This window comes from Camellia sinensis, unplaced genomic scaffold (assembly GCF_055761805.1).
Source record: "Camellia sinensis isolate YWXY unplaced genomic scaffold, ASM5576180v1 Unanchor6, whole genome shotgun sequence".
Taxonomy (NCBI): Eukaryota; Viridiplantae; Streptophyta; class Magnoliopsida; order Ericales; family Theaceae; genus Camellia; species Camellia sinensis.
The window spans coordinates 4575537-4590002 of record NW_028129474.1 but is presented as its reverse complement, the minus strand read 5'-3'; the positions used below and the strand labels follow the sequence as shown (position 1 = coordinate 4590002).

The 14466-nt window shown below is 37.8% G+C and overlaps 1 protein-coding gene across 1 annotated transcript; it reads right to left on the bottom strand.

Annotated features, from left to right (window-relative positions):
• Nucleotides 1-10865: 10865 nt before the first annotated feature.
• Nucleotides 10866-13851, bottom strand: LOC114267030 (two pore calcium channel protein 1B). Its single transcript, XM_082912863.1, has 5 exons — nt 13725-13851; nt 12392-12560; nt 12027-12091; nt 11713-11803; nt 10866-11073 (listed from the first exon to the last, which is right to left on the bottom strand). Exons 1-5 carry the CDS (start codon nt 13769-13771, stop codon nt 11038-11040), a joined length of 408 nt encoding a protein of 135 aa, XP_082768989.1. The 5' UTR covers nt 13772-13851; the 3' UTR covers nt 10866-11037.
• Between the last annotated feature and the right edge of the window lie 615 nt (nt 13852-14466).

The window sequence follows — 14466 nt, the reverse complement described above, 5'->3', positions numbered from 1 at the left end:
CCATCATGCAAGAGGGTCCAAATAAGTGTCCGAGTGTTTAAACCCTAATGCATGGGAAATGGCAAGTAAACACCATAATTACATATCTTCCATCATGCTAGTGGGTCGGAATAAGTGTCCGAGTGTTTAAACCCTAATGCATGAGAAATGGCAAGTAAACACCATAATTACATATATGCCATCATGCATGAGGGTCCGAATAAGTGTCCGAGTGTTCAAACCCTATTGCATGAGAAATGGCAAATAAACACCATAATTACATATCTGCCATCATGCAAGAGGGTCTGAATAAGTGTCCGAGTGTTTAGGCCCTAATGCCTGAGAAATGGCAAACAAACATCATAATTACATATCTGCCATCAAGCAAGAGGATCTAAATAACTGTCTGAGTGTTTAAACCCTAACGCATGAGAAATGGCAAATAAACACCATAATTACATATCAGCGATCATGCAAGTGGGTCCGAATAAGTGTCCGAGTGTTTAAACCCTAATGCATGAGAAATGGCAAGTAAAAACCATAAATACTTATCTGCCATCACGCAAGAGGGTCCGAATAAGTGTCCGAGTGTTTAAGCCCTAATGCCTGAGAAATGGCAAGTAAACACCATAATTACATATCTGCCAGGATGCAAGAGGGTCCGAATAAGTGTCCGAGTGTTTAAGCCCTAATGCATGAGAAATGGGAAGCAAACAACATAATTACATATCTGCCATCATGCAATAGTGTCCGAATAAGTGTCCGAGTGTTTAAGCCCTAATGCCTGAGAAATGGCAAGCAAACAACATAATTACATATCTGCCATCAGGCAAGAGGGTCCAAATAAGTGTCCGAGTGTTTAAACCCTAATGCATGGGAAATGGCATGTAAACACCATAATTACATATCTGCCATCATGCTAGAGGGTTGGAATAAGTGTCCGAGTGTTTAAACCCTAATGCACGAGAAATGGCAAGTAAACACCATAGTTACATATCTACCGTCATCCAAGAGGGTCCGAATGAGTGTCCGAGTGTTTAAGCCCTAATGCATGAGAAATGGCAAGCAAACAACATAATTACATATCTGCCATAATGCAAGAGGGTCCAAATAAGTGTCCGAGTATTCAAACCCTAATGCTTAAGGAATGGCAAATAAACACCATAATTACATATCTGCCATAATGCAAGTGGGTCCGAATCAGTGTCCGAGTGTTTAAGCCCTAATGAATGAGAAATGGCAAGTAAACAACATAATTACATATCTGCCATCATGCAAGAGGGTCCAAATAAGTGTCCGAGTGTTTAAACCCTAATGCATGGGAAATGGCAAATAAACACCATAATTACATATCTGGCATCATGAAGTAGGGTCCGAATAAGTGTCCGAGTGTTGAAACCCTAATGCATGAGAAATGGCAAGAAAACACCATAATTACATATATGCCATCATGCAAGAGGGTCCGAATAAGTGTCCGAGTGTTTAAACCCTATTGCATGAGAAATGGCAAATAAACACCATAATTACATTTCTGCCATCATGCAAGAGGGTCCGAATAAGTGTCCGAGTGTTTAGGCCCTAATGCCTGAGAAATGGCAAACAAACATCATAATTACATATCTGCCATCAAGCAAGAGGATCTGAATAAGTGTCCGAGTGTTTAAACCCTAATGCATGAGAAATGGCAAATAAACACCATAATTACATATCTGCGATCATGCAAGAGGGTCCGAATAAGTTTCCGAGTGTTTATGCCCTAACGGATGAGAAATAGCAAGTAAACAACATAATTACATATCTGCCATCCTGCAAGAGGGTCAAAATAAGTGTCCGAGTGTTTAAACCCTTATGCAGGAGAAATGGCAAGTAAAAACCATAATTACATATCTGCCATCACGCAAGAGGGTCCGAATAAGTGTCCGAGTGTTTAAACCCAAATGCATGAGAAATGGCAAATAAACAACATAATTACATCTCTGCCCTCATGCAAGAGGGTCTGCATAAGTGTCCGCATAAGTGTCCGAGTGTTTAAACCCTAATGCATGAGAAATGGCAAGTAAACCCCATAATTACATATCAGCCATCATGCTAGAGGTCGGAATAAGTGTTCGAGTGTTTAAACCCTAATGCACGAGAAATGGCAAACAAACACCGTAATTACATATCTGCCATCATGCAAGAGGGTCCGAATAAGTGTACGAGTGTTCAAGCCCATATGCATGAGAAATGGCAAGTAAACAACATAATTACATATCTGCCATCATGCAAGAGGGTCCAAATAAGTGTCCGAGTGTTTAAACCCTAATGCATGAGAAATGGCAAGTAAACACCATAATTACATATCTGCCAGCATGCAAGAGGGTCCGAATAAGTGTCCGAGTGTTTAAGCCCTAATGCATGAGAAATGGCCAGCAAACAACATAATTACATATCTGCCATCATGCAATAGTGTCCGAATAAGTGTCCGAGTGTTTAAGCCCTAATGCCTGACAAATGGCAAGCAAACAACATAATTACATATCTGCCATCAGGCAAGAGGGTCCAAATAAGTGTCCGAGTGTTTAAACCCTAATGCTTGGGAAATGGCAAGTAAACACCATAATTACATATCTGCCATCACGCTAGAGGGTTGGATTAAGTGTCCGAGTGTTTAAACCCTAATGCACGAGAAATGGCAAGTAAACACCATAGTTACATATCTACCATCATGCAAGAGGGTCCGAATGAGTGTTCGAGTGTTTAAGCCCTAATGCATTTGAAATGGCAAGCAAACAACATAATTACATATCTGCCATAATGCAAGAGGGTCCGAAAAAGTGTCTGAGTGTTTAAACCCTAATGCATGAGAAATGGCAAATAAACACCATAATTACATATCTACCATCATGCAAGAGGGTTCGAATAAGTGTCCGAGTGTTTCAGCCCTAATGCATGAGAAATGGCAAGCAAACAACATAATTACATATCTGCCATCATGCAAGAGGGTCCAAATAAGTGTCCGAGTGTTAAAACCCTAATGCATGGGAAATGGCAAGTAAACACCATAATTACATATCTTCCACCATGCTAGTGGGTCGGAATAAGTGTCCGAGTGTTTAAACCCTAATGCATGAGAAATGGCAAGTAAACACCATAATTACATATATGCCATCATGCATGAGGGTCCGAATAAGTGTCCGAGTGTTCAAACCCTATTGCATGAGAAATGGCAAATAAACACCATAATTACATATCTGCCATCATGCAAGAGGGTCTGAATAAGTGTCCGAGTGTTTAGGCCCTAATGCCTGAGAAATGGCAAACAAACATCATAATTACATATCTGCCATCAAGCAAGAGGATCTAAATAACTGTCTGAGTGTTTAAACCCTAACGCATGAGAAATGGCAAATAAACACCATAATTACATATCAGCGATCATGCAAGTGGGTCCGAATAAGTGTCCGAGTGTTTAAACCCTAATGCATGAGAAATGGCAAGTAAAAACCATAAATACTTATCTGCCATCACGCAAGAGGGTCCGAATAAGTGTCCGAGTGTTTAAGCCCTAATGCCTGAGAAATGGCAAGTAAACACCATAATTACATATCTGCCAGGATGCAAGAGGGTCCGAATAAGTGTCCGAGTGTTTAAGCCCTAATGCATGAGAAATGGGAAGCAAACAACATAATTACATATCTGCCATCATGCAATAGTGTCCGAATAAGTGTCCGAGTGTTTAAGCCCTAATGCCTGAGAAATGGCAAGCAAACAACATAATTAAATATCTGCCATTAGGCAAGAGGGTCCAAATAAGTGTCCGAGTGTTTAAACCCTAATGCATGGGAAATGGCATGTAAACACCATAATTACATATCTGCCATCATGCTAGAGGGTTGGAATAAGTGTCCGAGTGTTTAAACCCTAATGCACGAGAAATGGCAAGTAAACACCATAGTTACATATCTACCGTCATCCAAGAGGGTCCGAATGAGTGTCCGAGTGTTTAAGCCCTAATGCATGAGAAATGGCAAGCAAACAACATAATTACATATCTGCCATAATGCAAGAGGGTCCAAATAAGTGTCCGAGTATTCAAACCCTAATGCTTGAGGAATGGCAAATAAACACCATAATTACATATCTGCCATAATGCAAGTGGGTCCGAATCAGTGTCCGAGTGTTTAAGCCCTAATGAATGAGAAATGGCAAGTAAACAACATAATTACATATCTGCCATCATGCAAGAGGGTCCAAATAAGTGTCCGAGTGTTTAAACCCTAATGCATGAGAAATGGCAAGTAAAAACCATAAATACATATCTGCCATCACGCAAGAGGGTCCGAATAAGTGTCCGAGTGTTTAAGCCCTAATGCATGAGAAATGGCAAGTAAACACCATAATTACATATCTGCCAGCATGCAAGAGGGTCCGAATAAGTGTCCGAGTGTTTAAGCCCTAATGCATGAGAAATGGGAAGCAAACAACATAATTACATATCTGCCATCATGCAATAGTGTCCGAATAAGTGTCCGAGTGTTTAAGCCCTAATGCCTGAGAAATGGCAAGCAAACAACATAATTAAATATCGGCCATCAGGCAAGAGGGTCCAAATAAGTGTCCGAGTGTTTAAACCCTAATGCATGGGAAATGGCATGTAAACACCATAATTACATATCTGCCATCATGCTAGAGGGTTGGAATAAGTGTCCGAGTGTTTAAGCCCTAATGCATGAGAAATGGCAAGTAAAAACCATTATTACATATCTGCCATCACGCAAGACGGTCCGAATAAGTGTCCGAGTGTTTAAACCCTAATGCATCAGAAATGGCAAATAAACAACATAATTACATATCTGCCATCATGCAAGAGGTCTGAATAAGTGTCCGAGTGTTTAAATAGTAATGCATGAGAAATGGCAAGTAAACACCATAATTACATATCAGCCATCATGCTAGTGGGTCGGAATAAGTGTTCGAGTGTTGAAATCCTAATGCATGAGAAATGGCAAACAAACACCGTAATTACATATCTGCCGTCATGCAGGAGGGTCCAAATAAGTGTACGAGTGTTTAAGCCCTAATGCATGAGAAATGGCAAGTAAACAACATAATTACATATCTGCCATCGTGCTAGGGGGTCCAAATAAGTGTCCGAGTGTTTAAACCCTATTGCATGAGAAATGGCAAATAAACACCATTATTACACATCTACCATCATGCAAGAGGGTTGGAATAAGTGTCCGAGTGTTTGAACCATAATGCACGGGAAATGGCAAGTAAACTACATAATTACATATCTACCATCATGCAAGAGGGTCCGAATGAGTGTCCGAGTGTTTAAGCCCTAACGCATGAGAAATGGCAAGCAAACAACATAATTACATATCTGCCATCATGCAAGAGGGTCTGAATAAGTTTACGAGTGTTCAAGCCCTAATGCATGAGAAATGGCAAGTAAACAACATAATTACATATCTGCCATCATGCAAGAGGGTCCAAATAAGTGTCCGAGTGTTTAAACCCTAATGCATGAGAAATGGCAAGTAAAAACCATAATTACATATCTGCCAACACGCAAGAGGGTCCGAATAAGTGTCCGAGTGTTTAAGCCCTATTGCATGAGAAATGGCAAGTAAACACCATAATTACATATCTGCCAGCATGCAAGAGGGTCCGAATAATTGTCCGAGTGTTTAAGCCCTAACGCATGAGAAATGGCAAGCAAACAACATAATTACATATCTGCCATCATGCAAGAGTGTCCGAATAAGTGTCCGAGTGTTTAAGACCTAATGCCTGAGAAATGGCAAGCAAACAACATAATTACATATCTACCATCATGCAAGAGGGTCCAAATAAGTGTCCGAGTGTTGAAACCCTAATGCATGGGAAATGGCAAGTAAACACCATAATTACATATCTGCCATCATGTTAGAGGGTTGGAATAAGTGTCCGAGTGTTTGAACCCTAATGCATGAGAAATGGCAAGTAAACTCCATAATTACATATCTACCATCATGCAAGAGGGTCCGAATGAGTGTCCGAGTGTTTAAGCCCTAATGCATGAGAAATGGCAAGCAAACAACATAATTACATATCTGCCATAACGCAAGAGGGTCCAAATAAGTTTCCGAGTATTCAAACCCTAATGGTTGAGGAATGGCAAATAAACACCATAATTACATTTCTGCCATCATGCAAGTGGGTCCGAATCAGTGTCCGAGTGTTTAAGCCCTAATGCATGAGAAATGGCAAATAAACACCGTAATTACATATCTGCCATCATGCAAGAGGGTCCGAATAGGTGTCCGAGTATTTAATCCCTAATGCATGAGAAATGGCAAATGAACACCATAATTACATATCTGCCATCATGCAAGAGGGTCCGAAAAAGTGTCTGAGTGTTTAAACCCCAATGCATGAGAAATGGCAAATAAACACCATAATTACATATCTACCATCTTGCTTGAGGTTTCGAATAAGTGTCCGAGTGTTTAAGCCCTAATGCATGAGAAATGGCAAGCAAACAACATAATTACGTATCTGTCATCATGCAAGAGGGTCCAAATAAGTGTCCGAGTGTTTAAGCCCTAATGCATGGGAAATGGCAAGTAAACACCATAATTACACATCTGCCATCATGCTAGAGGGTCGGAATAAGTGTCCGACTGTTTAAACCCTAATGCGTGAGAAATGGCAAGTAAACACCATAATTGCATATATGTCATCATGCAAGAGGGTCCGAATTAGTGTCCGAGTGTTTAATCCCTAATGCATGAGAAACGGCAAATAAACACCATAATTACATATCTGCCATCATGTAAGAGGGTCCGAATAAGTGTCCGAATGTTTAGGCCCTAATGCATGAGAAATGGCAAGTAAACAGCATAATTACATATCTGCCATCAAGCAAGAGGGTCTGAATAAGTGTCCGAGTGTTTAAATCCTAATGCATGAGAAATGACAAGTAAACACCATAATTACATATCTACCATCATGCAAGAGGGTCCGAATGAGTGTCCGAGTGTTTAAGCCCTAACGCATGAGAAATGGCAAGCAAACAACATAATTACATATCTGCCATAATGCAAGAGGGTCCAAGTAAGTGTCCGAGTATTCAAACCCTAATGCTTGAGGAATGGCAAATAAACACCATAATTACATATCTGCCATCATGCAAGAGGGTCCAAATAAGTGTCCGAGTGTTTAAACCCAAATGCATGGGAAATGGCAAGTAAAAACCATAATTACATATCTGCCATCATGCTAGAGGGTTTGAATAAGTGTCCGAGTGTTTAAACCGTAATGCATGAGAAATGGCAAGTAACCCCATAATTACATATCTACCATCATCCAAGAGGGTCCGAATGAGTGTCCGAGTGTTTAAGCCCTAATGCATGAGAAATGGAAAGGAAACAACATAATTACATATCTGCCATAATGCAAGAGGGTCCAAAGAAGTGTCCGAGTATTCAAGCCCTAATGCTTGAGGAATGGCAAATAACCACCATAATTACATATATGCCATCATGCAAGTGGGTCCGAATAAGTGTCCGAGTGTTTAAGCCCTAATGCATGAGAAATGGCAAGTAAACACCGTATTACATATCTGCCATCATGCAAGAGGGTCCGAATAAGTGTCCGAGTATTTAATCCCTAATGCATGAGAAATGGCAAATGAACACCATAATTACATATCTGCCATCATGCAAGAGGGTCCGAAAAAGTGTCTGAGTGTTTAAACCCTAATGCATGAGAAATGGCAAATAAACACCATAATTACATATCTACCATCATGCTTGAGGTTTCGAATAAGTGTCCGAGTGTTTAAGCCCTAATGCATGAGAAATGGCAAGTAAACACCATAATTACACATCTGCCATCATGCTAGAGGGTCGAATAAGTGTCCGAGTGTTTAAACCCTAATGCATGAGAAATGGCACGTAAACACCATAATTGCATATATGTCATCATGCAAGAGGGTCCGAATTAGTGTCCGAGTGTTTAATCCCTAATGCATGAGAAACGGAAAATAAACACCATAATTACATATCTGCCATCATGTAAGAGGGTCCGAATAAGTGTCCGAATGTTTAGGCCCTAATGCATGAGAAATGGCAAGTAAACATCATAATTACATATCTGCCATCAAGCAAGAGGGTCTGAATAAGTGTCCGAGTGTTTAAACCCTAATGCATGAGAAATGGAAAATAAACACCATAATTACATATCTGCCATCATGTAAGAGGGTCCGAATAAGTGTCCAAGTGTTTTAACCCTAATGCATGAGAAATGGCTAGTAAACAACATAATTACATATCTGCCATCATGCAAGAGGGTCGGAATAAGTGTCCGAATGTTTAAACCCTAATGCATGAGAAATGGCAAATAAACACCATAATTACATATCTACCATCATGCAAGAGGGTCCGAATAAGTGTTCGAGTGTTTAAGCCCTAATGCATGAGAAATGGCAAGCAAACAACATAATTACATATCTGCCATCATGCAAGAGGGTCCAAATAAGTGTCCGAGTGTTTAAACCCTAATGCATGAGAAATGGCAAGCAAACAACATAATTACATATCTGCCATCATGCAAGAGGGTCGAAATAAGTGTCCGAGTGTTTAAACCCTAATGCATGTGAAATGGCAAGTAAACACCATAATTACATATTTGCCAACATGCTAGAGGGTCGGAATAAGTGTCCGAGTGTTTAAACCCTAATGGATGAGAAATGGCAAACAAATACCGTAATTACATATATGCCATCATGCAAGAGGGTCCGAATAAGTGTACGAGTGTTTAAGGCCTAAGCACTGCTGGAAATTAGGCTTTTAGCGGCGTTTTTTATAAGTATCAAAAACGTCGCTAATTCTTTTTGTGACGTTTAGTACCAAACGTCGACGACGCGGCCGTCGCTATAACTTTATGGCGTTTGGGAAACGTCGCTGTATTAGTATAGGCGGCGTTTTTAAAAACACCGCCAAATGTCCTGCCCTAACAATACTGTGACGTCACTATGATTTTAGCGATGCTTTTAAAACGCCTTCATAGGTTTTTTTAATTTTAAAAATTCCAACCGTTATAGTGACATTTTAAAAACGCCATCTTATCTTTCTTTTTTTTTTTGGTTTTGAAATTGTGCTAATTTTATGTGATTAAACTAAAAGAACACCAATAATAAAACTTAATAACACTAATATGAAATAATAATTCCCATTCAAATAACAAATATAGCATTAATTCACTTTCCCGTTCAATTTAATATAACATTAATTTTCCCACAAAATAACATATTCAAAAATTGAATTCACAATTCTCAATCAAAAAATTACTACCTTATATACAAAGCCACAAAATAACATTACCCTCCTCTCTCTCCCACCACTCCCCCATTTAATACAAAAAATAAGAAATGAACCAAAACACCCACTGTCAGATCCGAGGAAAAAAAGAAAAAATAAGATAAATAAAAAATCGAAGGATTTTAACACAAAAAATCCTGAAAAAATTGCTGGCCCTTTGGCAACTAATTCAGAAGTTGTGGTTGGATCCGATGAAAATTTGGTAAACAACTTCTTCACTTGCTCAACAAGGTCCTCATGCTTCACAGCTATAGAAGCAACAATTACCTAGAATAGTAGCTCCTGGTAGAACACCCAATGTTCAGGACTTCAAGAAAGTAAATTGACGGCATTGAATAATTGATAGATGAATGAAGGTGAAGCGAACATGTTAACAACTAAATAGAACTAGCAATAAATTATGAACAGACAAGATGCTCATAACTTTATGACACCACCTACCATTCTGGATGTGTGTGTCGATATATACTTTTGAAGATGATCTTTGGTGATTGTGCTGACATTTAAAGTCAGTCATGTCAAGGTGCTATAAACTGTACCAAGTGAACTCACTATTATCTATTAAATTAACATCATCTCTAGAATACTGTTTTTTTTTTCCTTCAAAACAAGAGATTGGTGATATGGAGGCTGGAACCTCTGATCTTCTGAAGATTCATATGAAATCATTAATCAAGGAAAATAAGAAGCTTAATTCGCCTTGTGAGCTCCACAATCATGTCATACATATTTGAATGAAAGCAGTGTAAACACGTGTAGGGAAGAGAAGTACCCAGCCAACAATGTTGAAGCCCTTCTCAATAAATGCTGCATCAGTGGGTCACTTTCCACTCACTACTTCAAGAACCAGAACCTCAAAACTATAAACATCAGTCTTTTCTATTGCTCTACCGCTTTGCATTCATTTTTCCAGTGAAGTAATACACTCAATTCAGAATAGACTACTTTGAATGCTTATACCAAAATCACAGTAGCTATACTACAGCGTTACAAAATAGAAAAAACTTGGGCCGGTGCTCCACATGCCTGCTGCTTCTCAAGTTCAATTGAAAGTCAAAAACTGAAACAACAGATTTTATCATACGGGGTAACATTGTTCAATATCTTAAACCCAGAAGGCACCCACATTATTCTTTTCTTTCTCAAAATCGTAACTAATGCATCTTCCTGACAACTTTGATGCATACCATTAAAAAAAAAAAAGTGAATTTAAAGAAGCAGCAAAATTTGAAAATTTATTGATATCAAGTCAGGATATCCAGTTAGGACCTCGTATGGTTGAATTTTGGTTTTATTTGAGTCCTATTTTATCCTCATGTCATCTAGTTTGCTTTCCCAATTTTATTATGTAATTAGGCAGGGTAACCTCAAACCCACCTATCAGACTGCCGCACATTAGTCTTAGTGAAACCAACATCAAGAGTAGTATTCCCCACTAACAATCTCAATAATAAAGTTTTGAGCATTTGAGTGTCAGCTGTAATTTAAATTGCCTTACCTGGAGCCAGATACCCAAATGTTCCAGCTACAATAGTCGTAATCCGAGATTCCTCATCTTCTAATAATTTGGCTAATCCAAAGTCAGATACTCAAGCCTCAAAATTCCCATCAAGCAAAATGTTACTTGACTTTATGTCACGATATATAATTCGTGGGGAACAATCATGGTGCAAGTATGCCAGCCCTTTTGCAGCTCCCATGATGCTATTTAGACGTGTATCCCAGTCCAGCTGCTCAGATCTCTCTGCACATACCAGCAGAACAAAACAATGTTTTCCATATATTCAAGTAGCACATTTACAGACTGCAGTGGGCAATATTGTGAAGAGAAAGGCCATAGGTGGTGAAAGTTGCGCATCTCAAAATCAAAATATACCATGCATTCCACTAGGCATCACATGAATTAAACAGCATCAAATGAATCCATAACAATTTTTTGGCCAATTTGGTATCCAAATAAAACTGAGAGCTTCGGATTTTTGTAATATCATTTGTTGGCATATCTGGAATATTGTAAGATATCTGCTGATACATCATGATAACTTGTTAAAGGTATCAAATAATTGCACATCTTCATTCAAAGCTACAGAAAATGAATTATAATATAATTGTTAACACGAAATAAAGAAGTTCCATTCAAATCCATCTAAAGAACCACCTGATGAGATGAGCAGAAAAGATTTTTACCACACCTTTCTTATGATGAGATGAGTAGGATTTCCAGCCCAACACAGTCAAAGCAAGTTAAGCTGTCAAAAGGAGTCTACTCAATTTTTAGTCAAAGACAAGTGAACTGCAAAGACAAGTTGACATATTCTTCAGTCATGCACAGAGCAGTATGAATGAAGAGAAGATATAGATGATCGTGACAGATTAGTGTTACCTGCATCCAGGCTTGCCAGTTTCCCATTATTAGTAAATTGAAAAGTGTCACCATTCCATTTGGGTAGTCATTGAAATTGAAAAGTAGGTAGCTTCCTCTGTCAAGAAAACTGAGTCACAAAACTAAAATTTAACTCATACACAACACCTTAGAAAGTGCAATGAACAGGAAAATAACAATGTCAGCTCTTGGAGATGTAGGTCTTTGGTAAATGTAGGTAAATCATTAATATTCTATCAAAAACAACTATGGATTGAATAACGCATGTCCCAGAAGGTGTATTAAAATACTCTTAACTTAATGGCATAGGATACTCATTATCAGAAAGATCTGTTCCTTCTAATTTTGGGTTTCCAGCATTGACTAGACCACCAAATATCTGCAAGCAAAAGAAGACACATGAAAGACAAATTATGTTAAATTTTATACTGCAGACAAAGACAATCAGTCAACTGAAAAGAAATAAAATTGAAGACCACATGAAAGCTTTTGACATGACTTGGAATTCAAATTAGGTGAATAAGGAGTTCCATGTTTTGTTCTGAAAGTGAAAGATGTCAGAAATGTTAAGCATAACTAAACAGAAATTTAGGACGACAAAGGCCACATGAAAAATTGTCTCTTCACACAAAAGCCAAGAGAACAAAACGGAAGCAGGTGAAGATAGAACCTGTTTTACCTGTAAACCAAGAGAGCAATAAATGCATAGAATGCAAAATATGATGCCCATAAATGGCATCAAACTTGGTATGAGGGTAAAAAATGTGGCAACAAAGGCACGGTACCGCTGGACTTGCATCAAGAGCCTAATTAATCGTAACATTCTAGCAAGAAGAAGATAACGGATCCTGTAATTGAGGAGAGCCAATTAAATATACATCATGGAATTTAAAGAAATGATTGTGAGGCTAATTACTCTATGCGACAGCTAGTACTAAACAAACTATTTTCCAAACATGGGTATGAATCAAGAAATAGAACTATATGATATGCCGTGGCTATTTTTCATGACATACCTCAGGTTTTCAATAAGGTTCATGCAAGTGGCTCATGATCCATTTTATTTATTTATTTATATTGGGTATGTGTCTAGGGTCATTAAATTGTATGAGATGTTCTTCATAAAAGTGATGAGCACAATTTTTATGCATCTGGAGATGCAGGTTAACCAGCTTTGGATGTTTATCTATTATTTTCTTATGCAATACAACTGTACAAGTATAGAGGTGAAATTCGAACTACAAAAGCAAAATGTAAATGTGGATTCTATCTCTCACTAACTTCCTCTTGATTGCAAACGGACACACTTGAACTAATAAACTCATGTAAATTAAATTACCGAAAGTAAACCGGAGTTAGCATGGAAAAGAGGATACTTGTAAACTGAGTATAGCATCCAGAATAGATTCATCAGACATATTTGCAGGTCAAGATCACCAAGCTTATAGTTCCCCACCATCTAAATTCTTCAGGGGGTTATGTTAGAAGAAAACTTGTATCCTTGAGATTCCAACTCAAAGTATTAATATACAAATAAAGTATACATAAAACATGAGTTATTTACTGCAACAATGGTGCTATCAAGGATGTCAATATTTTTTCATTCCAATGAGCTGCTTCAAAAGCATTAGTGTTTGGAGAGGCAATCTTATCAGTATTTTAAATAAATGGTCATTCTATTAGTAAAGGTTGGCATAGTGGAGGTTACAAAGAAAATTTCGGCCTTAACTTGCACAAAGTGTCTGTCCTCATGCTTTATTTAAACCTGTGTTTTAACCACTTAAGAACCAAAGCTTTAATCACTGTACCCTCTTTAATGGTTACATACTAGTATATCTTGTAAGCTGCAAAAGTATGACAGTAGTTAATTTATTTGTGTACTTCAGATATAGTATACATACCTGGGCCTTGCCCATATTAATGTATTACATTTTGACCTCAAAAACATTATTATGTTTTTTTAAACAAATCGGAAAATTTTAAAGGTATTTTGCAAGCAAGCAATAACTTACATTAGATTTGGACCAGGCCAGATCCAAGACATCACTAGTGTGGCCATGAAATTCTTGCAGTGGCAACTCCTCAATCTAATGAATTTTTTCCACCAACTCCTCAATGACAGGAAGTGAAAAACCAAACATTTTTAAATATAAACATAATTAATTAACGATTTTTAAAAGTAAGTTTCTTACATTCATTCAGAATATAAACATACATAAAAATAAAAAAAAATAAAAAATTTAATTCAAGGAAACAAAGTTTAAAGCAAGTGTAAATAAAAACCACCTTACCGATTCTACTTTGCTAATGATAAGTTGGCACGTTAGACTATTCGGATTATAATAGATAGAATACAGACACTAATGACATTAAGGAGTCACAAAAATTGGATGCCCCTCTATTTGAGCCAAAATAGGAATTTGAGTTCACCAAAATACGAATACCTGTGAAATACATGCAAAAAACACAATTAAACACCTGTTTTAACAAGATTTTAGCTTCCAAAAAGTAAATTTTATTTCTTCTCTCCCACACACCTGGAGAGGGGCTTTGGGGAAGGAAGAAAGAGAAGAAAAGAAAAAGACAGTAGAATAATTACCTAGATAGATAGAATAGACAATAGAATAATTGATTAGTGTGTGTACACCTAGCATTCATATATTGCTTTTCTATTTTGTGCACGAGATTTCAAGCAATTATATTGTCCAGCCCCTGAAACCACCCAAACATAAAGTTTAATAAAAATAAATTTAT

Bases quoted from the DNA above. Each gene is read 5' to 3' on its own strand.
- LOC114267030 (XM_082912863.1), bottom strand. From the start codon at position 13,771: ATGGCCACACTAGTGATGTCTTGGATCTGGCCTGGTCCAAATCTAAT. The intron at 12,561-13,724 runs GTAAGTTATTGC...CCTCAATTACAG, and splicing joins TGGCCTGGTCCAAATCTAAT to GATCCGTTATCTTCTTCTTG. The intron at 11,074-11,712 runs GTAACACTAATC...TGGTATGTGCAG, and splicing joins ACTGGCAAGCCTGGATGCAG to AGAGATCTGAGCAGCTGGAC.